Source organism: Balearica regulorum, chromosome 15 (genome assembly GCF_011004875.1).
Source record: "Balearica regulorum gibbericeps isolate bBalReg1 chromosome 15, bBalReg1.pri, whole genome shotgun sequence".
Taxonomy (NCBI): Eukaryota; Metazoa; Chordata; class Aves; order Gruiformes; family Gruidae; genus Balearica; species Balearica regulorum.
The window spans coordinates 1041253-1066310 of record NC_046198.1 but is presented as its reverse complement, the minus strand read 5'-3'; the positions used below and the strand labels follow the sequence as shown (position 1 = coordinate 1066310).

At 56.0% G+C, this 25058-nt stretch overlaps 1 protein-coding gene across 9 annotated transcripts in view; it reads left to right on the top strand.

The window, feature by feature from the left end:
* LOC104635985 (ankyrin repeat and fibronectin type-III domain-containing protein 1) overlaps positions 1-25058 on the top strand; it is a 248229-nt gene that overhangs the window by 68873 nt on the left and 154298 nt on the right. For 7 of the 9 annotated variants that reach the window (XM_075767244.1, XM_075767242.1, XM_075767241.1 and 4 more), the window contains 2 exons: positions 4867-5060; positions 12226-12443. The exons of the other annotated variants lie outside the window; for them this stretch is intronic. In XM_075767244.1, the coding sequence (XP_075623359.1) occupies positions 4988-5060; positions 12226-12443 (291 nt within the window). In that variant the 5' untranslated portion in view covers positions 4867-4987. The remainder of the gene's footprint in view (positions 1-4866; positions 5061-12225; positions 12444-25058) is intronic. 9 annotated transcript variants of the gene reach the window in all.

Sequence of the window (25058 nt, the reverse complement as noted above, 5' to 3'; positions counted from 1 at the left end):
GCCCCTCCGCAGAAACCAGCTGCAGGCAGATGTTTTTGTGTCTCCTGCTGCGGTCTGCTCTCCTCCATTCCTGTCCGTTGCGTGGACCACCGGTTATCTCCTCTTCCCCGTAGCAGAGCTCGCACCTGGTGAGTGCCGTGCAGGCCCAGGGTGCTGGAGGCTGGCGGGGTGTCTGCCATCCCGCTCTGCTCCCGGCCGCTTCCCGCAGCACCGGGCTGGGCACGGACAGAAATGGGGGTGAGGCACTAAAAGATAAACCCTGCACTGTGGAGCTGAGCACCACTGGGAAACCTCCTCCTGCCCTGGCTTCTCCACTTCTTTCTTTCTTTTTTTTCTTTCTTTTCTTTCTTTTTTTTTAATCCTTATTTGCCTTTTGGGATGGTGAGCTCTTTGGGATACACATTGTACCCCTGTGCCTGTCTCTGCAAAAGACACCCTGCTGTTTCAAGGAATGGATGTGGATGTTTTATTTTTGTTTATTTTTATTTTCCCAATTTTGCAGCCATTGCTTGTGGCAAGAGGCTGTGCCCGTTCAGGCTGCAGAGGAGGTGCACGCCGCCTTGGCCCTCCTCCCCGAGCAGACGCCTGTCTGCCCTTGCCCCGGTACCAGAAGAGGGTTGTGGTGGGTAATTGCTCCTCCTGGCTTGTAGCATCTCTCGTTTTCCTGAATCCAGCTGAAACCTTTGCCGAGTTTTTAAGGTCAGGTTGCTAAGTTACACCTCCTTGGAGGAGCAGGCTGAGCGGCGTTTTACAGGCAGGAGCGGCCGCTGGCTGGGAAGATCTGGGAGTGGTGTCCCTTTGCAATAACCGGGCTCTCCTGGCCCCTCTCCCTGCTGTCCTCCATCAGGCCTGGGCTAATCTCAGCACCTCATTTAGCCGTTCTTCCCCAAACTTTCAGCTTTGTAAGCTTCCTTCGCTCGGCAGATTTAGTGAACTAACTGACTGAGGGTGTAGAGGAGCCAGCCACAGTTACCTGCGAAATGCCGTGCCGTCCTGCAGGAGGAGGAGCAGCCATCTGGCTTCTCCATCTTTTTTTTTTTTTTTTTTTTTTTTTGTATCCTTATTTGCCTTTTGGGGCTGTGAGCTCTTTGGGACACGCATTGTCCCCCTGGGAGCGTGGAAATGGCCTGGCGTGTTGGGCCGTATGGCTGTCGCCAAGCCACAGCGCCGGAGCAGGCAGGCGAGGTCTGGAGCAGCTGGTGCCCCGCTGCTCTGCCCCTCTCCCTCTTTAGCCTTGCTCCCTCCTTCTCTCCTTCCCATTTTCCACGAGCAGCCTGGCTCTGGGAAGACTGGGGGGAGCTGGATTAACATAGCACACGCTCGGGTTTATCCAAGAGCCGCTGAGAGTGGGTGCTGCGGCAGGGCGAGGGCTTCCCCCCGGCCAGGAACAGGGCGTCTGCGGAGGGTCACCGTCCTCAGGCATTTTGAGGAGGGGCACGGGAGGGTCTCTGGCTCACCATGTAAATCAGAGGCTTATCGGGCTGCTTTTTGGATTCTGCGAGTAGCGGGTTTAGGGTTGTTTGTCCCTCCCGCTTGCTGTCTCTGTTGTGAACCTGGATTTCTGCTGTGGCTGGCGTGGTGACTCCTCCATCCTTCCCCTGAGTAAGGCGGAGGCTCTGTCCTCTCTCTTTCAAAATGAGACTAAAATAAGGCTTCAGGCTGGGCTGGGAAGTGTCTTCCGGAGAGCAACTTCTCCCGTATCGGAATAAGCAGGGAGGACAGGCTGGGGCGTGTGCAGCTGCTTGCAGGAGGGATGCAGGACCTGTCTTTGCCTGGTGTAACTCACCTCAGCCTTTTCTCTTTCCCTCCTTTCCCTTTATCTCTGCTCAGCCCTTCCCCTCTCTTTCCCCGGGGTGATGGAGAAGCCATCGGGTAAGGACGTCACTGCGGGGAAGGTGCCGGACACGGACACGGTTTGGTCACGGTGGCTGTGTTTGTTAGCCCGTTTGCTTTCAGGAAGAGCCCGGGCAGCAGCGCCCGTGTCCCTCGGGCGTCACGGGCTGTGGCTCGGGTGGGGGATGCACCCTGCCTGGCACAACCATCTCGTGCCCTGCGGCTGTCCCCAGAGCTGGTGGCAGGGGACTGGGCCCTGGTGACTGTTCTCGCATTTCCCCATCTGGCCGCGGACTGGGAGCGATGGAGCTGTCACTGGGCTCCTGCCTGAGCTCTTGCGCGCAGCCAGAAGGATTTTTCCACCCTTGTCAAGACTCGATTATGTGCTCTCCTTTCTACCAAAATGCCGAGCAGCAGCTAAATATAGGCTGTAACAGCGTTGATTATGGCTTTTCTAATTGAGCTTTACACTCCATCAGGGATCTTTACTAATGGGATGTGGCATCCTTGATAACGCCGCGCTGCGGAGCCTGCTTGGGAAGCATATGTGGATGCAATGTGACTTCCCAGTGGCAGACGTCGGGCTCTGGCTGTCAGTCGCCGCCGTACATCGTTGTACCCGAGACAGTAGAACCAGAGAGCCAAAGTTTGGGAATTCAAGTTCAGGTTTCGGGTAGAAACAGGTTTCTAGTTGCTTTGCTTTTACTGATATAAATTATTGTCTGCAGCTTAAAAATTGCTTCTCTAAGGGTGTGAATTCTTCCCTTTTTACCCCATGTGACTTGTGTGAGTGGCACTGTAGGCACAAAGGGATGTTAGCACTTAAAATGGTAATGCCATTCTGCAGGTGATGGAGCTATACGCAGGTGCATTTAAAAGCACTGAGATTTACATGCAAGAAAAAAAGGAACGGTTTGAACTCCGGCAGAGCCCAGGACTCATTTATGCAGCACAGCGATGTGTTAAGTTACATCCCTGTTGTCTTGTGCCAGTGAAATGTGTTACAATGAGAGGTACATACATTTTACTGAAATAGAAACAACTCCGGGTGCTAATTCTGGCTTTGTACCTCCTGGCGTAGCTTGTTTTCACGTCGATGCAAGTGAAGTGTGGGGCTGAGAGCGGCTGGGATGGTGCCGTGCCTGGTCAGCTGCGGCGGTGCCTTGCCGGGGCAGCGCTGTCCCCGCAGCCGTCCCTGTCCCCAGAGCACTCAGCGACAGCTCTGGGGAACAGAGCAGCAATGCCTGGGAATCCAGGGTGAACGCGGTTAATACAGAAATTACTAAATTTCTGAACCTAAACGTTGAAATGTGCTCCCCATCCCTGCTCCGATGGACCCATCTTTTTGGGTCGGCGCAGGAGGGCCCGGCGGTGAGCGCAGGGGCTGCCCGGCTCCCGGCGGCTGAGGCTCGTGCCCCTGACGCGAGCGCTGCCCGTGCCTTGCTGCGTGCCTGATGCGTTACCGTCCTGCTGCAGCTCTGCCCCTGCCCCTGTGTCGCTGCTCGCCCGTGAATTACATCAGAAGCTGACACCAGTCGGGAGCTGCTGTCACATTTCTAAAGGGAGTGAAAAACGATCATAATAAACGTAGCGATGACAGGCAGCCGCCGAGGGTCAGGAGCTTTTGCATGATAGACTCTCCCTGTGTGACCTTGAGGACCGGCTTAGTGGAAAGAGGATAAAATTTAGTGCTGTTACATGCGGGGAGGCAGAGTGCTCGCCCTGCCGTCCGCACCAGGAGCTGAGCTCTGCGTGAAGCTCTGGGATGGGTGGAGGAGGTTGGGTCTGAGCTGGAGGGAGGGCAAGCGAGGGAAACAACCGCAGGGAATGAAAGCTCGTTTTGTGAGAGGAGGCTGAAAGAACTTGCCTTGATCAGCGTAGAAGAACACGGGCTGAAAGGGGCTGTGACTGCGGTATAATGGAAATTAATCATGGAAGCAAATTCCAGAGAGGGGGAATAATTATTTAAGCTAAAGATTAATATTGGCACAAGAACAAATGAGCACAAACCAGCTAAAAATTGAAATTTGGATGGAAATTCGAAGGTTTCGTGCCATTCGGTATGAGATTTGGGAACAGCCTTGTGTGAGGCTGAGCCCCTCGGGGTGTGCTGAGGAGCTTGGTCGGGCTGAGCCGTGGGCTCTGTGGTGGGGGGACGGGGCTGGCCAGCCTTGGGGTGATCCCAGCCTGGTCTCCTCACTCCGCAGCAGTGTCGGGCATCTGTTCCTTTTTCTTAGATTTCTGGGGTCCTTGCCTGGGCCAGTGTCATCCCTGGGGGTGGCACCTGAGGACCGTCCCTTGGGGGGGCTGTGGCGAAGCAGGAGGAAAGGGGACCTGCTCCCGTACCCCGCTGTGAGGCTCGGCACACTCGGGGGTTCTGGAGCAGAAGCAGGTTCATGGTCGTGCTGCACTTTGTGCATCTTGGTCACCCCTGCAGCTTTTGAGCCCCATCACCAGACTCTGTTTTGACCGCATAGAGACCTTGAACTTGTGTTTCTACATGTTGCACGACACCTTCGTGACCTCTGCGGTGCCTGCTGCGTGGGTCTCTCTTGCTATAGTCCTGACCTTCCCTATGGCGCGTGTCCCTGGGACCCCGAGTGACCTGATCTCCACCGCAAACAGCATTCTGCCATCTCAGACGATGCTCAGTGCTGAGTGGGGTTTCTAACTCTCTTACAGGCAATTTGCATCATTTCAGTCTGGAACCCTCTGGTTTGTTTATTTGCTTAATTCTGATTATCTGTGAGTTTTGAGGTGGGGTGGGTGCTAGAATGCTTCATGTGCTGTTTATGCTGCTTGTGGCTTGCAGCTCAAATGCAAATCCTAATTAATATACACCGGTGAAGGGAGAAGGCTTTACTCGCACAGCAGTAGCTTTGCAAACGAAGGGTGCAGGTCAGTGCTGGGAAGAACCGTACGCTCTCAGTCCAGTGGCAGCATCGTGTGTTACGGAAGGGTCCTGGCTTGAAGAAGCCATCCCACCTACTGAAAGGGGTATGCCCTCTGTTTTATTTTTTTCCCCCGCTCAAGGTCTCTGGACAGAAAGCTGCAGCGACCGCTCCTGGGGAAGTCCCGGACGCTGCCCAGCATCCCGCAGTCCCCGGTCCTGAGCAGGCTTCCCCTCCTCGACTCCACGGCGTACAGGGAGGAGATGCCGGAGCAGAAGCCCTACAAGAAGCACTCGGCCTCCGACTGCCAGAAAGGCTGCACGGTCCCTTCCACCGGTGAGTGCCGCAGTGCTGGGGCGAGCTTCCATCCCGTTCTGCCAAGGGACCCACGAAGTCCTAGAAAACCTTTCCTGCTTCTGCAAGGGCACAGATGATAAAATAAATCCATCCCCAGTCTGTGTGGGGTTTATCCTGCTCCAAAACCAGCCCTTCTTGATGAGGTTTGGGGTTTTTTTTGGCCCTCCCTGAGCCTTTCTTTGAGCCTGTTACTGAAACCTCCCCATCTGTCATGTTACACCGATGAGCTGGGGCGAGCTGCTGCCTCGGTGGCTCTCTGGCCTCTGCAACAGAGCAAAGCGCCTCTTTTCTGTGGCGTGAAGTGGCTTCAGGGCACTCATTGCTGGTGTCCGTCGGGAGCAGGGGCAGGGAGCGGCACCGTTCTGCTCTTCCCACTTTCCCGGCCTGGGGTGGGGATTTGCTGTAGCGAATGCTCCCCAGCCTGGTAGTGTGTGTTGGCCTCCGGGTCGGCTGAGGGTTTTTATCACGATGTTCTACTCTTGTGTTGATCCTGATGCGACGCTAATATGGTTGGGCCAGCTGCTCTGAACGAGTGTATTGGCAAAACCGTTGATGGCCAAAGTGTTTCAGTGCTTTTGGTGCCAGCGGAATCACGCCAGGGCCGTAAAAATGATGGGGAAAGGGGTTATTAGCACTGAAACAAAGATAAGGCCTGCAAGCCAGGGCTGATAATCCGGTGCTAAGTAAAATCCTTATAAACCAGTTCCCTTCAGCACCCTTGGATTTTTTTATTTTTAGTTTTTTTAAATCTAACCTGCTCACAGATCAGTGTGAGCTATCCAGCGGAGCAGCTGTTCAAACCCTGGCTTAATTTGAATGCTCTGCAGGCTGCATTTCATGTCCTGGTGCTACTAATTCTCCTAAAAGTTATGCACGGAGAGGATCTTGGCACGTTGCTGAGCCCGTTCTGCTGCGCTCGTCGCAGCGGTGCTCCTGAGAGTGCTGCAGCACCCAAGCGACTGCTCTCCGCTGTGTGCAGGACCCATGGTTTTCCTTTCAGCCCATCAGATTGTTAGAGTGGGTCTCGGTGTGGGAGAAGACCTGTGGGAAAGCTTGTGTAGCTGACGCCTGGGGACACGAGGGACAGGGACACCTGTGAGTAGGTAGGTAATTGCAGGAAACTCCATTGCTTGGAACTGAAGACGGCTTGTGAGGTTCTGTGAGCCCTCAGGATTTCCTGCGTCATGGTTTGCAAGGACAGACCTGAATAAATGGTGGGCTGCCTCCTGGTTGAGGGCAAAACAAAGTGCTTTGCCAGACTTGTGCCTGAGAGAGCATCCACTGCGAAGGGCACGGCATCCAGAGCGCCTTTCCGTACCTGACGGGTGCCTGGATGGTGGCTGGTGCTGCCAGGGAGCCGTGCTGGAGGGGGAGGGAGGGAGTGGGAGGCTGGTGTAAGACCGGGGGATGAAATCCCAGCGTCAGCCAGACGCACTGCAAATCTCAGCACCTTCTACTGCAAATGGCTCCTCTCATGGGAGTGCGGATGTGCCCCTGCACCCCGGAACGGTCACCCTTAGGTAAACCCTGTGCACAGTAGGTGTAAGGAAGAGCCCTGACGGCACGTAACAAGTGTTTAGGATGTTGCTTTATTCATGGCTGGCAGGTGCCTGGCATGCCAAGAAGAGGAGGAGTATGAAAACCCTCATAGGTTGGAAGGCTCCTTCCGCAGCCAGAGCCTTGTATGAATGAAAGAGGAGTTGTTTTCTGTCCAGATCCTCCCAGGCTGTTTTCCTGGCTCCTTGATACTCAGGAACTGCTAATTAGCTACTCATTAAGGCTATCAGCATGCTATCGTGGAGGGGAAAAAAAAAAAGATGCTTTTCTCAACATTGTCTGGTTATTGTATGGGTCTCTCTCAGCCTGGATCACGGGTTTGGCAGTATTTACCTGTAACACACAGCACGAAATTTATCTGAGCCCTGGCACTGCAGGCGGTGGCCTCCATCGGCGCAGAAGGTCTGGCCTCGCTCACGGGGATGCAGCAACCCTCAAGCTGCAGGATTTGAACTGCTAGCAGGGTGCGACATCTGGGCAGCAGGATGGGAGCGGAGCAGCACGTGGCGCAGGAGGTTAACGAGCCCTGGTATGCTGATGAGGAGAGCAGGATTCCCACAAGTACTTACAAATGAGAGCTGGGCTGCAGAGTGTCACGGCGGAGAGAAGATCCTTTCCTTAAAGAATCTGGGAATTTGCTTTGAGCAGGAGCCACCGCTCCCCATTCGAGGAGGGGGCACACTTGGCCAAAGCCACCTCGGGAAGAGGCTTGTCCACAGGGGCGCAAGGCTTTGGCAGGAGCGGGGCCACCTGTGGCAGAGGTGGTAAGCTCATCTTCAGGGAGAGATCGCCGCTCTGCGGGGAAGAACCGGGGCTCTGGCTCGCGGTGTCCTTGGGGCCGCAAGCAGAGGACTTGCCAAGCAAGGTGGGAGAAGCTGTCATCTCCTGCGGGGATGAGATGTGGCATTCTCACCTGACCACCAGGACGTGTTCCCCTCCCTCTTGCTTTGTGTCCTGCGGTTCCAGCATGGCAGGACCGGAGGAGAGGAGTGCCCGGTCACTCTGGGGGCCACGGGAGATTGTTCTGCTGTGTCACCACAGCTCCTGAGCAGGTCCAAGGTGCCTGATGGGGAACAGGGACTCCAAGCGTGGCCAGGAGAGCTGGGCCTGTGGCTGATGAGCCTGCCGAACCTTCTCCTTCTCTCAAAATCAACCTTCTAATTTAGCGAGCCAGGTAGCTGGCTGTGCCAGTGAAGGGGCCTGGGTTTCCTGTTGGTCTGGTTTTGTTGTTCCCCTCCAGGTAACCCGCAGCCAGTGGTGGTGCGGTCAGCTGGGACAGGCTCCAAGCTCTCCATCCTGCACCCCCTCACCCCGAGCAGCACTCCTGCGTTAACCCAGAACTCCTGACGGCCGTGAGCCTGGGATGTAGCGAGAGGGAGGCAAGAGCAAACGGGGCTTGGTCAAACAGGGGCAGCTCCTGCCTCGTCCAAACCATTCTCTGTTTGGTGTCATGTTTTGCAGTGCACCGAGAGGCTTCGCACGTGCTGGCAGCACAGAGGAATGAGCTGCCTTTCCCTTGTCCTTCCTTCTTCTGTGCCCCTGTGAAGTTTTAGGGATGGGACTGGGAAACACTTTTTGTTGCCCTCGTCCTTCTGCAGCAGGTGGGGCCGGCTTCTCAGCCTTCGGTTGCCTGCAGCTCTTGCCTGCACAGGGAGGTTGCTGCGTGTGTTTTGCCTGCCCGACCCCTTGCAGTTGCCTCTGCCTTGCACGTGGAAGGAGCAGACCATGCTGGAGCTCTTCACCTGCCTCCTCTCTCCCTTGTCTGTTGTGCAACACACCGAGCTCTTCAGAAACTGGCTCCATGCCCCACTGGAAGCTGGGAAGAACTGGTGACACAGTCGGTGCAAGCCTATTGGGAATTATGCCCATGGGAGGAAATGAAAGAAGCCGAAAGGAAGTGGTTGGATTTAAGCTTAGACTAGGACCCTGGCATTAATTTTCTTAATACTCACAGGGATGTTTTCAGTGGCCTTCCACAACGTGTAGGTGACTGTCAATCTTGTATCTCTCTTGAACTTCCTGTGGACATATGGCCCCCTCCTGAAGCAGCTTTGCTTGCAGAGATGCCTATCCTGTGCTTTCAGCTGGGTGGTGGTGCTGGTTCCTGTCCTCTTCTCCCTGGCGATGCTCTGTTTAACAAGAGGAAGACTCCTGGTTCTGAGAGCTCAGCCTGGTACCTGGGCAATGCACCATCCCTTGTGTGAGAGAGGAACAGAAGGAGCTTTTCACACCAGCCTGTGTGTCGGTGTTGGTGCTGAGGAAAATCTTTTGTGTTGCTCGTGGTGGCTGAGGGATCAGCCCGTCTGTGCTGAGAGGGCAAGTTCTGGAGAGGCACCAGGTCTCTGTCACTGCTGCCCCTCCATCCTTTGGGGCACGTCCCCCCAACACTTCAGAAAGAAGAAAAATTTTGCAGCAATTGTTATTGCCAAGCCCAAGAAGATGTTTAATCTTCTAGAGGTGCCGATATTGCTGGGCATAGCGCTGGGTGGCAGAGAGGTGAGCAGCTTCATTGAAGGCAGAAGGATGGTTGGCTTCCAGCCTGTGGGCTTGCTACTGTCCCTGGCATTCCTCTCCAGGTCTTTTTCCCTCTGACCTCTCCAGGCTCTGGGCTTGATCATTGATTTACTTGTTTGTTAGAAATTGGGAACAAGTTTCTTCAGCATGTAGAAAAGCTTTTTGGGGTAGGCAAGGTCCAGGTTCCCTCTGTGGTGGCACCCCATGCCTGAGGAGGAGGGACTGTAGCCCTTCTGCCCGAGCAGGGGAGAGGTTCGAGGGGATCACCTCTCTAGCAGGCCAGGGAGCAGCTTTGCTGCTCATCCCACTCCAGGACTGCTGGAGGATGCAGCTGCCTGTGGCTCCTTGGAGAGACCAAGAGCAGCAGAATCCATGGGAAACTGGGATCAGTGAGATCAGATGTGACTCAAATGGTCTGTGGGGCTTGAAACCCAACTTGTCATCGTTGGGAGAGGTGTCCTGTACAGAGGAGTGGGTATCACAGAATCCCAGGCTGGTTGGGGCTGGCAGGGACCTCTGGAGATCATCTCGTCCAACCCCCTGCCAGAGCAGGATCACCCAGAGCAGGTTGCACAGGATGGTGCCCAGGCAGGTTTGGAATCTCTCCAGAGAAGGAGACTCCACAACCTCTCTGGGCAGCCTGTCCCAGTGCTCGGTCACCCGCAGAGGGAAGAAGTTCTTCCTCATGTTCAGATGGAACTTCCCGTGTTCCAGTTTGTGCCCGTTGCCCCTTGTCCTGTCACTGGGCACCACTGAGAAGAGTCTGGCCCCTTCCTCTAGACACCCACCCTTTAGATATTGATAAGTGTTGATCAGATCCCCTCTCAGTCTTCTCTTCCCCAGGCTAACCAGCCCCAGCTCTCTCAGCCTTTCCTCATACCAGAGATGCTCCAGGCCCCTCCTCATCCTCGTAGGGTATGGTGGGTGGCTGTCCTCTCTCCACACCCTGGCAGCTGGGCTCTGGTCACACTCAGCCCTGGCCCTCTCTCACCCGGGCTGGCAGAGCAGCGGTGGCCTCGTGCCGTGGGGCTGGGAGGGGACCGCCGTGGCGACAGAGGATGGTGCGGGTGGGGGCTGAGCCGTCGCAGATAAGCACGGGGGGCACCAGGGCTGGTTCCTCCTTCCACGTACAATTTTCCTGTGTGTTGGGTGGGTCTCCTCCCAGGCTCGCTGCCTGTGTCACGGCGTTTCCTACTGCGTCCCCGGAGCGATGCTATCTCGCGGTGGCAGTCTGGAGCTGGGCTCCGATTGACGTGTTTGTGCCTTGAATAATCACAGCTTTCAAACAGCAGTTCCTGTGTTGTATGAGTTGACATTTGGAGAGGAGCAGCAGCAGCTTATTAAATTGAAAGTAGGGGAGGAAAAAAAAAAGATGCGATGCGAGGTAGTGCAGTGCTCCAGGTTGTCTCTTTGTTCGTGTTTTTAAGCTCTCTGCCTTTTTCTTCTTCCCTCTCGTCCTCTCAGTTCTGCTGGTTTCGATTTGGTGCCTTCAAATCCAGTGGCAGAGCTTTGCACGCAGTGAGCTGCCTTTTACACCTTAAAAAGCCCGGGGAGCTTGGGGAAGAGACGCTTGTGTTGCGACACGGAAGACGGAGTGGCCGGTCGCTGCTCTGAGGCTGCAGCGTCCAGCCCGGTTCATCATACTCAACGCAAAACCCACACCCTCGCTGGGTAAACCAGCCTTCGCTCCCTTCGTGGCTGGTTTTTTACGTTAAGGCCTTTGTTTGCTTTGAACTCGGGAAGTATTTTGCTCCTCAGCCCTGGTGTAGCAAGGTCGTGGGCATTCCTGCCCAAAGATGCTGGGTTTTTTTCCAGAAACCAGAGACGGCTGATCTTGCCTTGGGAAGAGGCTGCGGGAGGGGGACAGTTTTTGAAGACAATCGTGCAAGATGTGCTTTTGGGCTGCAATGGCTAGTTATTGATCATTTTTACCAGAAGTAAGCCAGAGGGTTTCATTGTTTGTTATGGCTATAGAGAGGTGATTTTGGCTTGGAGGTGGGAGGCAGGGCAAACTCTAGATGTAAAGATGAGATTGGCAACAAAAAGCAGGCGGCGTCCAAGCTGCTCGGAAAAGAGCAGAGCGGTGATATTATGGAGAGATTTCCTATTGTGTTTTGTTATTTTTCCCTTTTGTTACGATGAAATATGGTCAGTCCTACCCCGGGACCGCCAGCTCTGCGTGATGCCGACCGTCCTCTGCCGCCGCCGCTTTCTCGGCGTCAATGAGGTTTTGTCTCCGGGCCCTGCAGCGCTGCGTCAGGTGGTGCTGCTGGCCGTGGGCTGCGCGGAGCGCGAGGAGACCCGGGGTCTGGTTTCTGTCCTCGGTTTGGCTGTTGATTTGCTCTTGGCCGTGCCATAAAGAGTTTTCTGGAGGAAAAGATGGCAGTAAATCCTTTTGCAATTTGCAAGGGTTGCGGTCCCTCAGTTTTCCCATTCACAAAGCAAGATTTATGATTGTCGCCAAGTACAGAGCATGCGAATGCCCGCAGGAGGGAGGGTTGGTACAGGTGCGTAGCATTAATGCCAGCAGCAAGAAGTGTGCGGCTCTGACTGTAGGATTTTTATTCCTTAAAAAAAACTACCTCAACAAACCCAAAGCATTTTCTTTTAATGTGGAATGTTTTACTGGACTTGGGGTGATGAAGAATGAGTGAAATTTTTTATTTCATTATGACCCTTTTAAATAGGATAACCCTATTACAGTTAAATAGCAGGAAGTTTTTAAATATTAGGATTTTGTTCTGCTAATTATTCTGAGTAATATTTATACTGCAGTGGTGCCTGGAGGCCCTGACTCTGGCCAAGTCTTTGTTGTGCCCAGCTGTGTTTGACCGGTTCCTGCCAGGAAGGTGCTGGGGGTGTGGGAGGCTGGTCAGGGTGGGGCGGGGGGCGCACAGGGTGCCCAAGGGCTCCGGCAGGGAGCGAGTTCTGCTGCGCCCCACGGCGTGCTGGTGGGTGTGCGATGGGCAGAGGGGGTCCGGGCTGCCCACAGCATCCCCACCTGTGGGCTGGTGGGGTAGGACACGGCCCGGGCTGTGGCTCTAATGGGGTGGCGTGTCCTTCTGCTCCCCAGGGGAGGCTTGGCGGCTGGAGGACGACTGCACGGACCCCCCCAGGGACCCCCAGCTCGGCACGGCGGTGGAGGATGCTCCGTTCAGCTACTTCCGCACCCGTTCCTTCTACATGCGGAAGAGCCTGTCGGTCGACAACCACCTGGGGTCCCTCAGCTATGCCGTCCACCCGGCAGAGACGAAGGCCGAGCGCGTCAAGACCAAGCTGCGGCGGCAATTCGTGAGTATCAGGGCGCCTGGCCCCCCCCCGCCGCGTTCACACGCACACAGCTTCCCAAAAACACCGACATGTCGGAGAGCTATTTTTATGCTCAGCGTTACCAAAACAACAGAAAAAGAGGCCGCTCCAGCCCGGTGGAGCAGATGGCGGCAGCAGCTCGAGTTTGCCCACATCGTGGCAGATCCCCTCGCCTGGCAGGGTTTCTGGCTCCTCGCTTCCCGCCGGGCTGTCGCCGCCTTAGAGGCGGCCGTTGCTGAGCCGGGTGATGCGCGGGGCAAGCGCCTCCTCTCTGCGAGCTGCTGTCCGAAGTATGAAACAAGGTTGAAAGTAGGAAATGAGTTTTCCTGTCCTCTGCCTCACCCGCACAAGCCACTGGGTCTTTCTGAGGGTTTGCAGACGGGCGCAGCGAGGGGTTGGAGTGAACGAGGAGCCAGCGCTGAGACCCTGGGGCAGCTCAGCCCTTTCTGGCCCTTCGGAGCATCCTGGCGGCAGGACGGCAGGGACACGGCAGGGCCGTGCCGCAGCTGTGGGAGACTCTGATCAATGTTTGATGGGCTCTGCCTCTTCTCGTTCCCAGAGATACCTGATACAGGGGTTCGTATGGCCTTCCTCCTGCCTCGTTATCAGCCTCAGGGTTGTAATGAGGGCTCGGGTGTCCCTGTGCTGAAAAGCACGTGGTGTCGGTTGGAAATGGGTGAGAGCATCGGTACAATGGGAGCAGAGGGGGGAGTTGGGCGCCCACACAACCCAAAGTGCTGCCGAGAGCCGCTGGCTGAGGCAGTGGTGCTCGCCCTGCCGTAGGCTTCGGACAGACGCGTGTTTTGAGACCCCCTGAAGTCACTAACTTTCCTCCAGCCCGGAGGAGGGGCTGTTCCTACTGCCGGGTCGCACGGACCGGTGCTGCGGCACTGCTGTACGGTGTGGCTTGAGGGGGGCTCGCCCTCTCTGCTTGTGCTTGGACGGACCGTTGAATGGAATTGCTCCTTTTCTCCCCGGGAGGACGGTTCTGACCTTGGCAGCGTGTCGATGCTTTTCCACACGTAGCAGCAGATGCCTGCGGGGATGAGTCTGGGGGAGCTGGTCACGACCCCGACGCTGCCAGTGGCACCCGTGAACCATGTCTGTGGGAGCTGCTGCCTTGGGAAGCAGGTGAAATCCTCGGGGATGGAGACAAACAGAAGCAGGACAGGGGGTCTGAGGAGCAGCTGAAAGACGTTGGAGGAGTTAAGATGAGGCGGTCCTGCTGCGGGGTAAGGCATGGATATTTGCTTCGTCTGTCTTTCAGCCTGGATCTGCAGCCCCCAGCTGTGCCCGGGAGGGCAGGCGGTTGCAGAGGTCACCGGGATGTTGGGGACCATTCCTCCTTCGGAGACGGTCTTTCAGTGTCTCCGTGGGACCTGTCACCCGCAGCCTCCCTTCTGTGGCGGCGATGGGTGCAAAAGGTGTGGAAGGACTTGGGCTCTCGGCCCAACCAGCATCCCGGTGCCTGCGGAGGTGGGCTCTGCCCCCTGCCCCTTGGGGCGCTCCTCTGCCCGTGGGGCCAGCCTGCTGCCCGCTCAGCGCCATGCCGGCAGCTCTCTGTGCTGGCTGTGGCTGATTCGCCTTGGCCTTTGACTTCACGAGGCTTCGGGGGCCTTTAGCTTTCCTCGGCGTACCTATGGAGCTGACTGTTGTCCATCAAGGAACAGAGCAGGATTTTTGTAGGGTGGATGTCTTGTTTTTCTGTGTCACTTCTGGTTTGTTTCAACAGCTAACAGATGATGTTGCGGTAGGCTTGGCCATGGGCTGTGACCTTTTGAGACCTACTGAGAAAAGCAGACTTATCCTACCTGGAAAGGGCGTCAGCAGGGCCCTTCAGCGGAGGCTCGGGGCAGCAAGAGTGCAGGAGGCTGAGCTGGCAGCTCATTAGCTGAGGCTTGGGCTGGTACGGGACCAGTATTCCCCACACAGCTGGAGAGCCAGGTTTTTAAGTAAAGGTTCTGCTAACCTGGGGAAGTGATTTCCAAGAACAGGTAGCTAGTGCCGGGCTCCGCGTCCTCCCAAGGTTTGGTAATTATCTCCATCTCCATGCTGGAGGCGTCGCGGTTTCCCCAGGCGCCTGCTCTGCCCAGCCCCGGCCCTGACCGCGGCCGGTGGAGAAATGGGTGCCAGGTGAGCGCCGCTCTCCTCGTGCGCGGCACAGCATTTACAGGAGAGAGAACGTGATTTACCTTTTCTGCAGTGGCTCATCTGGGACCTTTTAGAAAAGTCCATATTTAAAGCTTGATTCATTTTTCCGGGCTGTTGCACTTACCCAGCTCGTAACGTTAGATTTCTGGCTTTGCTCTTTCCATGCTGACAGTCTGAGCTGCTTTTGCCTCGTGATGCAGCTGCTCGGCTTTCTGTTTTGGGAATTGCTGAGGGACGGGCGGCTGGGACCCTAACCTGGCAGAGTGGATGCAGATGGGCAGAGCTGTTGCCTGTGTGTGTCTTGTGCCACACGGCACGCTCTCATCCATTTGATTAGGCTCTCTGCCTAACGAAGGCTTCGTGTTGGTCATGGGCACCTAAGCTTCTTCAAGGGAGAATTTATTGGAGCTCATCTGCAAACATTTGAGGCTTGCCTCCCTGCGCCCCTGGGCTGCTGCCGGTGTTGCCGAGGCGTCTTTCTGCTTCCCCCCTGCTGTGGAGGGAGCACCTGCAAACCCTGCGTGGGCCCTCTTCCCCAGGAGCGGCCCCTTTCCCGTGTCTGCCGGAGGCGAGCATGCCTGCCTTCCTCCTAGAGCATGGCAGACGACGGCTTTCCCCCGGCCACGTAGCTGGTGGCATATGTCTGCGTTCCCACCGCTGGCATGTGATGGATCTGCACGTACAGATTACTTGAATTTGCATAATTTGAATTTTAAATGAATTCCAATTTTTGTGATTGTCAGAACGAGTTTGCTTTGTAATAAGCCTTTCCTTTTAACTCCTCTAAGGCTTGTACTGTTGGCGACGTTTCCCTCTGAGGAAGAGGCGCGTTTGATTGCTTTTGACATCTGTCTCTCAGACGGATCCCCTGCCCTGCCCCAGTGCGTCCAGCACGTCCACGCTGGGCGGGGGCTGCGCTCTGCGACCTTGTGTGTGGTGGTTTGGGTCGCTTGGCGATGGGCAAGGGACTGTTTTTGGGTTTCCCACCCAGCTAGATCTGTGCTGCCTCTGAGACGGGCAGCGAGGAGCAGGGATGGGACCTTCTGCAGCCTCCCTTGCCTGGGAGGAGGAGGAGGAGGAGAGCACCCCAGCCCACGGCTGCGTTACAGGCCGTGGTGAAACGTCTTGTCTTCACAGGAGCCCTGATCCTTAAGGGCAGAATTAACCCTATTCAACTCAGTATTAGCCTTAAAGGAGGTCACCCAGGACAGCGTCACTGTCTGCGATGGCTGCTGGGACCGTCAGTGCGGATCACAGCAGGGAGGAGGAAGATGCTGCCCGATGGGTCAGTAGCTTGGTTTGCAGCAGGTCTCTGTGCTGACCCCTCTGCTCCTCCGCGGTGAAATGCCTCTTGTTGTGCACCACAGAAGAGTTAGCTGGTTTGCAGGGGGAGGTGGAGGAGAGCGGCGGTCGGCACTGCCCTGCCATAGCACCTGCTCCAGCTCTGCTGCCCCTGGTGCTGCCCAGCTGCCCTGGCACTTCTGCTTGCTTTAGTTCACGTGTGTCTCGAGTAGGTGAGGCTCAGGTTGTGTTGTTTATCTGGCTATATTCTCATGTACTGATTTATTTTGGTTTTTAATTATTATTATTTTTTCGAATGGTATTTTTTCCATGCAGTCATTCTGTTACGAAATGTCTGTGCCCTCCAGGAAAGACTTAGAGCCCTGTTTGTCTTGGGAGCTCTCCAGACGAGTTGAGCGGAGGTAATCCTTGCCTTACAAAACCCATAATGAAGGAGGAAAGGCTAACCGGGATGGTAGAGCCTGGGAAGAGGAGGCAGTGAGGAGACAAACTTGCTTTTTGGCAGAAACCTGATCGAATCTGGTGCTCCCTGAAGTCACTAGCAGTTCCTGGGCTGCAGGAGGAGACAGGCACCAGCTGACATGTACCCGTCCAGGTTTTCCTATTCCCATGGCTTCTGGATATCAGTCCAGAAACGCCTGCCGTTCCTGATGGACGCCGCAGCGATGTTGGGGAGCTGGAGCACACGGGTCTGTGCAGAAGCCACCTCGCCCCAGAGCAGCACCGCTCCATGGGATGTGAATATCCCTGGCTGGGTGGTTGGTGCTGGGCAGAGCCGGAGCAGAACGGTTTCTGCATGGTGGGACCCATCCCTGCGTGATCCCGACGGTTTGGTCTGGTTCCTAAGCGTGCACGGACTTAGCGAGTCTGTCGCCTCCCGTACGCAGCCGGTGCCAGAGGCTCTGGCGTGATGCTTACGGTGACAGCACTGCCAGGCTCGGCCCTGCTGTAATCCCACCGATGCCAGTGAAACCACACCGGTGGTAACACCCTCCCGCTTGCTTTAGCTTATTTGGTTGTGTTCCGACACCGCCACAAAACCGTGCGCGGTCTCGTACCTGATTTTAGAAAATGATAGCAAACAGCCAGTTGATGCTTGTTTGTACCCTGTAGTTCAGCGTAGTGAAAAAAAAAGAAGATAAAATTAGAGGCAGGAGCCACACAAGAGGCAGGTCAGCTGTGTTCCGTGAAGAGGTGGAGTAGAGCAGCGAGTGTCACGCTGGATCTACGCACGCGCTGCCCTCAGTTTTGTGAAGCACAATTGCAGTGGCTGTCTCAAGGAGGTAAAGGCAAAGGCAGATGAAGGGATGAAGGCTGCACACTATGTATCATCTAATTGTGCCCAACCCCACCGTGGCAGATTGCTCACTTGCTGACTATTGCTCATTGATGAGTAGTTAAAAAAAAAACAAACCAACAAACCTGATAAATAATGTGACACTTGAGCCGGATAGAGGCTTATTCACTGGAGAGCAGGCAGCAGAGCAGTCCCTGGGAGCAGGCACTGAGTGGGAGAGCCCGCCTGTGAATCAGTCGGCTTTGCAGATTCGTGCGGGAGGGAACCGATACAGTAATGCTCTAAACCAAAACGTACCCGGCTCGTTCCTTTGGCAAATGCGGTTTTATTTGCGACAGCAGCCTGTAGTGTCCCAGGAAATGCTTTGTGGTGCCTGTAGTAAAAGCAGCGATGGCTTGGGAAGAGGAGCGTGCGCTGTGGGTCTGCTCTTGGCATCCCCACGCAAGGGGAGATGGCTCCTGGGGGGGGAATTAGGGGGGCAGCCCACTCGAAGCCGTGCTGGTAGAGAGGGGGTTCCTGGTGGTGTGTGTGGACACTGCCATACATCCCACTTTTTCAAAGCCAGCTGTGATAAACAGAGCAAAGCGAGCGAGCTGGGGCGGCTGTGCCTACGGCTGCTGTTTGGGCTGGAGGACGTGCAGCTGATGCTTCGCCCTCGCGGTACAGAGTGAAGTGGCCCTGAGATGCTGTGCAGAAATGCCCTCGTGTGCTGTTTGCTGTAGGGTGACGCTGCTGCTTTGCATGGTGGGTGCGGAGGGGCTCGTCAGGTGCGAGGGCATCTTCTGAGGATGAGTCTTGCTCAACTACGTTTGGTTTGTGGCCAGCCGTGCTGGCTCTCTTCCCTGCTGGAGCCGCCGGAGCCAGCCGTCCCTGGCACCCATGTCCTGTCGCGGGGTCGGCAGGTCTCTGAGCCACGAGGCACGGCCAGGGCAGTGGGATCCCAGAGCAGCAGTGGTTATTTTTCACAGAATCTGGATTAGACTGGAGGGTTATACTCCTCCTGCTCACCTCTGCCATGGACTGTTTTGTGCTCGGCTGCATCTCTCCTGTTAGGACAGGGGAAGATTCCCCCAGTGCCACCTAGGAATTTATCCTGTGCCTTGGGCATTTAATGTCGAATTTTGGTTACTCTGATGCTTAGGAATGCAAATGCCTTGGAGAGCTTGGCTGAGACAGACATGAGATGGACAAATAATTATCTTTTTTCCTGCCTCCGCTGATTCTTGCGCAGTGAAACCTTCTGCCTGGGCTCTGCCAGCCCTTCCTTGCCATCCTGCCCACGGACAGCTTGGGAGCGGGATTGTCCCCCTGTGTGCAGTAAAGGTTTTTGGATGCCTTCCTGATGGACGGAGGTTTATTCTGTTCATCCTGTCGGGCACAAATCTGGGCCAGGATTGGGCATCTCAGAACTGCTGCTACAGCGCACCGGGAGGGTGGCTGCATGGGGAAGGGACGGAGGGATGCAGCCTCACTCAACGTTCACCCCAAACCTCCTTCCTTGGCATCATGTGCGTGAAAAGGACGGGTCTGGGCACATCGGGATGTTTTACTGGTTGCTGAACATCCCTCAGGATGTGGCGGTGGGCGCGGAGGTGCCTGCTGCACCGAAGGGCTTCTGATGTCCTGCTCGTGCAAAGGTGACTCCGGTTGGGAGCGGGAGATTTGCTCAATGTCAGCCCACGTGCCGTGGCAGTTGTCTGCTTGCGGGGGAATCCGGAGGTGGGTTTTGGCCAGGTGTATAAAGGTGTATTTTGTCTATTTTAAATGTCCAAAACGTAGGTCATTCGAAGTCATGTTTTTCCAGAGCGATGTCTGTCTGTGTGAGCATCAGACTAATATTGTCTGTGTTCCCAAACCGTGCTCGGCTGCCACGTTGTGCTTACCTTCCTGGCCTTGCTGCAGTCCGTAGGGAACTTGTCTGTGAGAACAGGAAAAAAAAGAAAACTACATCCAAGCATCACGCAAAGCCAGATGGCCAGAAACACCGACAGCCTGCTGGGACAGCGCTGGGCTGTGGCGCTTGTAGAGTTGATTCCCCGGAGCTCCGTGAACTTGTGTAGCTCCTGCCCCTGCCCCGGCTTTGCGTGGTTTCCCCTGTTTCCCTTTGGGGACTGTACCTTTGTGGCCGCATCTCCCAGCACGCTGCCACTGCTGGGTGGGTACCGCGGTGGGCGGCTGGGACGGGGCTGCGGTGTTTGCCTGGCGGCAGCTCAGCTCTGCCCTGTCCTCAGCTCCACGCAAGGTGAGTCTGTACGCGTTTCCTCGCCCACCTGCCTCTGCGGCAGGGACGGGCAGAGGTTTACAGGCTTACAGGGGGAGGAAAGCGCTCGTGACTCGACACCCGGCACGCTGGGACAATTTACAGCCCCGCAGGAGAGCGAGAGGATGCGTGAGCGCTGCGAGCCAGCGTGATGTTTCACAGCAAGCTGCGAGCAGGTGAGAGACAGCGCTGCTTTTTCCTGTCAGAAAATACCGATCCGGCCATAAACTCTCCTCCCGTTGCAGAGGTCAGGTGAGCAGGGTGCAGCCCGGGGAGCTGCCTGTGCCATGTTTTGGCTATCAGGATGTCTTTCTGGTGCTCTCGGTTGTCTTGGCGGTGCCCGCGCTGGCTGCTGGGACGGCTGAGGAAGCCTGCGCTGCGCTCAGGGTGTTTGTGGCCAAAGCCAGCGTGGTAGCGTGGGAAGGTTACAAGCTCCAACATCAATGCTGGTGAGAGCAGAGAAGATCCTGGGTGAGAGCAGCAGGTGACCATGCAGCGCTCCATCAGCAGAGGTTTCATGGCTCTGCAGAGGGCAGCTGATGACACCGTAAGGGCTTACCTCCGTCCTGCGTGGTGTTCGGGCAGTGCTGACGTGTGACGTGCAGCAGGTTCCCAACAGCTTGCAAACACTCTTCCCTCTTCCGCTCTGCAAAAAAAAAAAAACTCTGAGCATCCAGGGGGCGGGCGGGCGGATGCCAACCGGTGGTGTAAGGCATTCACAGCCCGGTGGGGTACTCCAGCCTCCAGCAAACCTCCTCTTATTGTGGGGACCTGCAGGCAGACTCGCAGTGTGTGCTCCCCCTCTGATGGAAGGAGCAGGAGTTCTGGTATTAGAGAGATTTTTTTTCCAATTCTGTGAAGGGAAATTAGTCAGCAATTTGTCTCTTAAAGCTATTTGTTGATATTTATTTGCCCTGTATTAAACATTAAATCACCTGCAGGAAGCCTCTCCTGTTTGTTGTGAGCGATTTGAGACCTGCCGATGGGCAGTCTTTCAGGCGTTTGAGAGTACGGTCTCTGACAGTGTCTTAAAATAAGTAGACAGGAGCCGTGGGCCCATATGCTTGAATCTGGAAGGTGTTTGTTGCCAAGGGACAGACTTTGGTTTTGATTTGAATACTGGAGTTTTGCAGGCTGGATACCAGTGCGGACTATAGATCATTTTCCCAGGGCTCTTAGGAGAGAGGGTGCAGACTGGCTTTGGCCTGTCCAAATATCTCATGCAAACTACTGGGAAATAGCCTCTAGCCTCACCGTATAACAACCACAATTAAAAACCTCCGCGATTTCCCTGCAAAGCCGCAGTGTTTGCTCCCTCTGCTGGCTTTGCACCGGGCAGGAGCAGCCGTGCGCAGCCCGCCCAGCGATGGGGATGCTGGCGGAGGGCAAGGCTGGTTGGGAGGTGGTGGTGGAAGGAGCATCCGACGGGCTGGCGGAGAGAAAAGCAGTGACTTTCCCGCCTCCCATGCGTTTAGTGTTTTGCTTCTGGGCAAGGAACATCAAACGCGCAGAAAGTGGCGGGGCTGAGGAGGAGGAAAGCAGAGTCCTTTGCCAACTTCCAATTTTACTCCGCTTCTCCAAGCTAGACTTGCTAAAAATGTGCACTGTGTCCTTTGGTATTTAAAGAAGAAAACTACAGTGCTTTAAAATAAGTGACACATTATTTCATGAGCTGGAGTACTCCTCTCTGCGGCAGGACCGGTACCTCACGATGTGAAACTCATTTGAGTTTTTGGGTTGGTGCTGTGGCCCGGGCTGGGTCTGAGTGCTGCGGGGTGGGCTGGGGACGCTTTGGGCCGCAGCCGGCGATGGCCCAGCTGCGTGGAAAAGCAAACGCTTTTGGATGGCTCCATCTTGCTGAGCACACCAAGGCTCGTGCTGGCAGGGCCCGGACCAGTTTCTGGTTGGGGTGAGGAGCTGCATCTCCCCGGCACGGCTGCTCCGCCTGCCTCTGGCTGGCTGTGCCCTCCCGGCAGCTGGTGTGACGGTGACAGTGGCCACACTCTGCTGCCCAGGTCCTTCCTGGCCTCTGCCTCCGGCCAGAGAGGTCCCGGCTGCCGGGGTCGTTCCTGTTAGTCCCAAAGCGCCCAGTCTGGTGGTTTGTCATCCTCAGTTCTTTATTCTCACCTCCGGGCTCTGTGGTTTGCCAGCAAGAACGGCTTTGTGATTGGGGGCCCTGGCTCCCAGCCTGGCTGCTGCTCGGAGCAGGCATAGAAGAAGATCACATTCTCTGCTGACCGTAGGGCCTCTTGGTCCGCCTACGGACCTTTTTTGTGTTTCCCTTGGTAGATCTGCTCCTCTGCCCTTCCTCTTGAGCCCTCTTGCAGTTGCTGTCCCAGATGCCAGACAGCAAATCTGCTCGCCGCAGTCTGTCCTCTTACCACTCGGAGCTCACAGTCTGCAGGGCTTTGGGTCTTAGCGATCTGAGGAAGGCAGGTGCCCCAGGTTCATGAGCCAATGGTGCACCTCTTTTCAAATGCAATCCCCAAAATGCCTTTCATTAGCTTTTGGAGGCTGGCAGCAAAGGAAGTACTTTGACTGTCTGACGTTTAAACCCTTCAGAGTACTTTTCCTGCAAGCAGATCCGTGCAGGGAGATGCTTGTGCCTGAATTCTGGACGTGGTTGTGGCTTCATGTAGACTCAAGGATCTGGCAAGTGGATTCAGCTGCAGAACAGGGGGGCGGTTTAGCGTGGTGGCTGGCTGTAGGTGGCACTCGGTGTGCTGGATGCCATCAGCTGGATGCTGCGAAGCCTCAGCAGGTGCACCCTGCCTGGGGGTGCACGGGATAAATCATCAGTGTGCTGTAAAGCTCGCTTTTTCTGTAAGAAACCACGCGGCTCCAAGAGATGCTCCGTGGTGTCAGGGTGTGGGTGCAGTAGCGGTTGTGCGCTGCAAGAGGTCTCTGCAGCACTGCGCTTCGGCGCGCTGGTACCCACCGCGGAGCAGCAGCTCCTCGGGCTGCTCCGACTTTTTTTCTTCCCCCACATCTGGAAGAAGGGCTTCGTTCTACCTAGCCCTGCCCTCACCGGAGAGGTCCGAGTTCTCCTCAGCCCCCAAATCCTCACGCTCTCCCCACTCTTTCTTGCACCTGGGAGTCTGGGGAAAACTGCCAGAGCTCCTCAAAGCACTGGGGGGGTCGCTGTGCCTGAATGCGGTGGTGACATCTGCCTGTTCGTCGTTAATGAGCGCTGTCAGGGCTCTGCTCTGCATCTGCACCTGGAGCCAAGGCTTGGCTCTTCGCCGCTGTCTGCCTCCAGTGTGAGCCGTGACGGTGCTCGTCCTGCTGCAGGCACTCAGGGTCCCAGCGCCTAACGCAGGGTTTGCTGCCCACCTGGCTTTGCTGGACCTCACCATAGGAGCAGGTGACTTCGGGGACGTTGTTACAGACCAGAAACCGTATCTGAATAGAGCTTTTTCTCGCACAGACTGCCTTACCTGCCCCTCCTGCGTCTGCAGCTTCCACAGGAGCTTGGCAGTGGCAGAGCTGATCTTCAGCCCCGGCCTTTCCCTGCGTGAGCAGCTTCCCTGGCAGTGCCATGGGGCAGGACGGCCGTCACCCTGCTTCGTGGGACACTGGCACGTATGTGGGAGAGGCGACTTGTCTAACTCGTGTTGCCACGTGTCTCCTTTTCCCCTCTGTGCACCTGGGAACGTGCTGGGCACCGTGAGGTCTCTCTGCGTGCAGACTGGAGCTGGTTCGGCTCCTTGGGCAGAGGTGACGGTGGAGGGCAAGAAGGTCTGCTGGGGATGTGCCTCCAGCTTACGCCGAGGGACTGGGACGAGCTCCCTGCCATCACCAGTCCTTGGCAGGCTCTCCGTGGGCGCTCTCGCTCGCCGAGAGACTTGCGGTGACGTATGAAACCTCCCAAGGAGCACGGCGAAGTGGAGGGTCGGAGAAGGAGCTGGCAGTGATCTCAAAGGGGACGTCGGAGGCTGAAGATTAAGCGGAGCATTTCCGGTGGGAACAAGACGATGTCTGGGGTCGGGTGTCACCTCGCGTTGACGGCAACAACAGCCTTGCCGCTGTTGGGAAGGATGGAAAAAGAAAGGATCCTGAAACCTAAGAGCTGTTTTGCTATTTACTTTGGTTCTGTTTTTACTCCGAGAATAGAAACAAAGACGATGGATTTGCATCACCAGGAGCAACTTGAGGAGGGAGGAGGAAGCGGTGGGGCCTCATTAGCTGCAGGAATGTGCTGGCAAGAGGAGGGCCCCGGTGACAGGGGAGGCGGTTTGACCTGGGGGTTCCTATTAGCATTTCGTTCATCTCCCTTCTCCCCCCTTGTGTTTTAATTTGTTTTTAATGCCTGGTTTACAAGCGTCAGAAAGCCGAGCCTTATCTCTACGAGGGAGCGTTTGCAGAGGCAGAAATAGCCCAGGCTTCAACAGGGAGTGCGGTGCCTTTGGAGGCTGCACAGCTTGCATAGTTGGGTCTCGATCTCCTGGAAGGAAAAGGAGATTTGTGTCTTTCTGCACGGACTGTTCAGACGTCTTTGCCTGTCACATGCAGAAAGCTATTTTTCCTCCCTGCTGCTGCAGTTGCATCTCCAGTCAGAGCCTGAGCACGCCAGAGGACTAAGAATAGCTGCAGAGGGGTGGTGATGGGGTGGCTGTACGGCCCGCAGCTGGGAGACCTTCAGCCTCGTGGATCCTCGCCCTGCCCGGGGAGGGAAGGCTGCTTCGGCTGTAGGGCTCTTGACGCCTTGTTCCACGGCAAGGGCCGTGCTTGCGGCCAGCCTGCTGAATGTCTCCTTGCTGAAGCCTCCAGCAGCCCAGCAGAAGGTTGAACTGGGACCCAGGGCTGACTGGCAGTGGAGCAGGAGGGCAGAGTTACGCTTTTGCGGGTGTGAGATCTTCCCTCTGTTTTCTTTGGCTGTTACAGTGGTGGCTTTCCAAGGTAGAGAGAGTATCTCTTCTGAGCTGCCCAGCTGCCAGCATGATAGTGTTTGGTTTCTGGATCTTCCTGACAGCAGGAATGTCCTGCCTCACGGGAGGCTTCAGCACTTCTGGACGCTTTGAGGAAAGCAGTATGAAAGGGGCTGTCTGGGAAAGACCCCGTGTGCACCCAGTTTCCCTGGGGGTGGTGGGGTCTTGACGCTCTTGCCTGGGCCCCTATTACCCCCTGGGGAGGAGAGGGAGGAAGGGGATTGCTGGAGGAGACAAGGTATGGAGCCCCATGTAGGGGAGCTCCTAGAGACAGTGCTGGGACCGTGTGGGACCTGGGTCCTTGTTCAACTCCTCCAGCATTCAACTGTGGCAATAACTGTGTTGCGTGGTGAGGAGGAGACACGCGTGGTCTGTGGGGCTGGAGGGGAGCACGTGCCGAGTCGGGGTTTGGTTCACGCTGCTCCCCTCTGGTGAGGATCCTTCCCTTTCAGCAGCTGGCCTCTGCGTTTTTGCGGGTGGGTTCATCCCTCAGGTCTGAAAGTCAACAGCAAACCCAGGCCATAGCTCACCTGTTTCATCCAGGTTTCTGTTCAAAAGGTCATTTACCGTTCCTTGGGGCCGGTTAAGGTACCTCTCAGCAGCTGTGGGACCGGCTCTGGAGCACCAGGGCGCGCGGTGGCCGCTTGGGTGGTAGGACA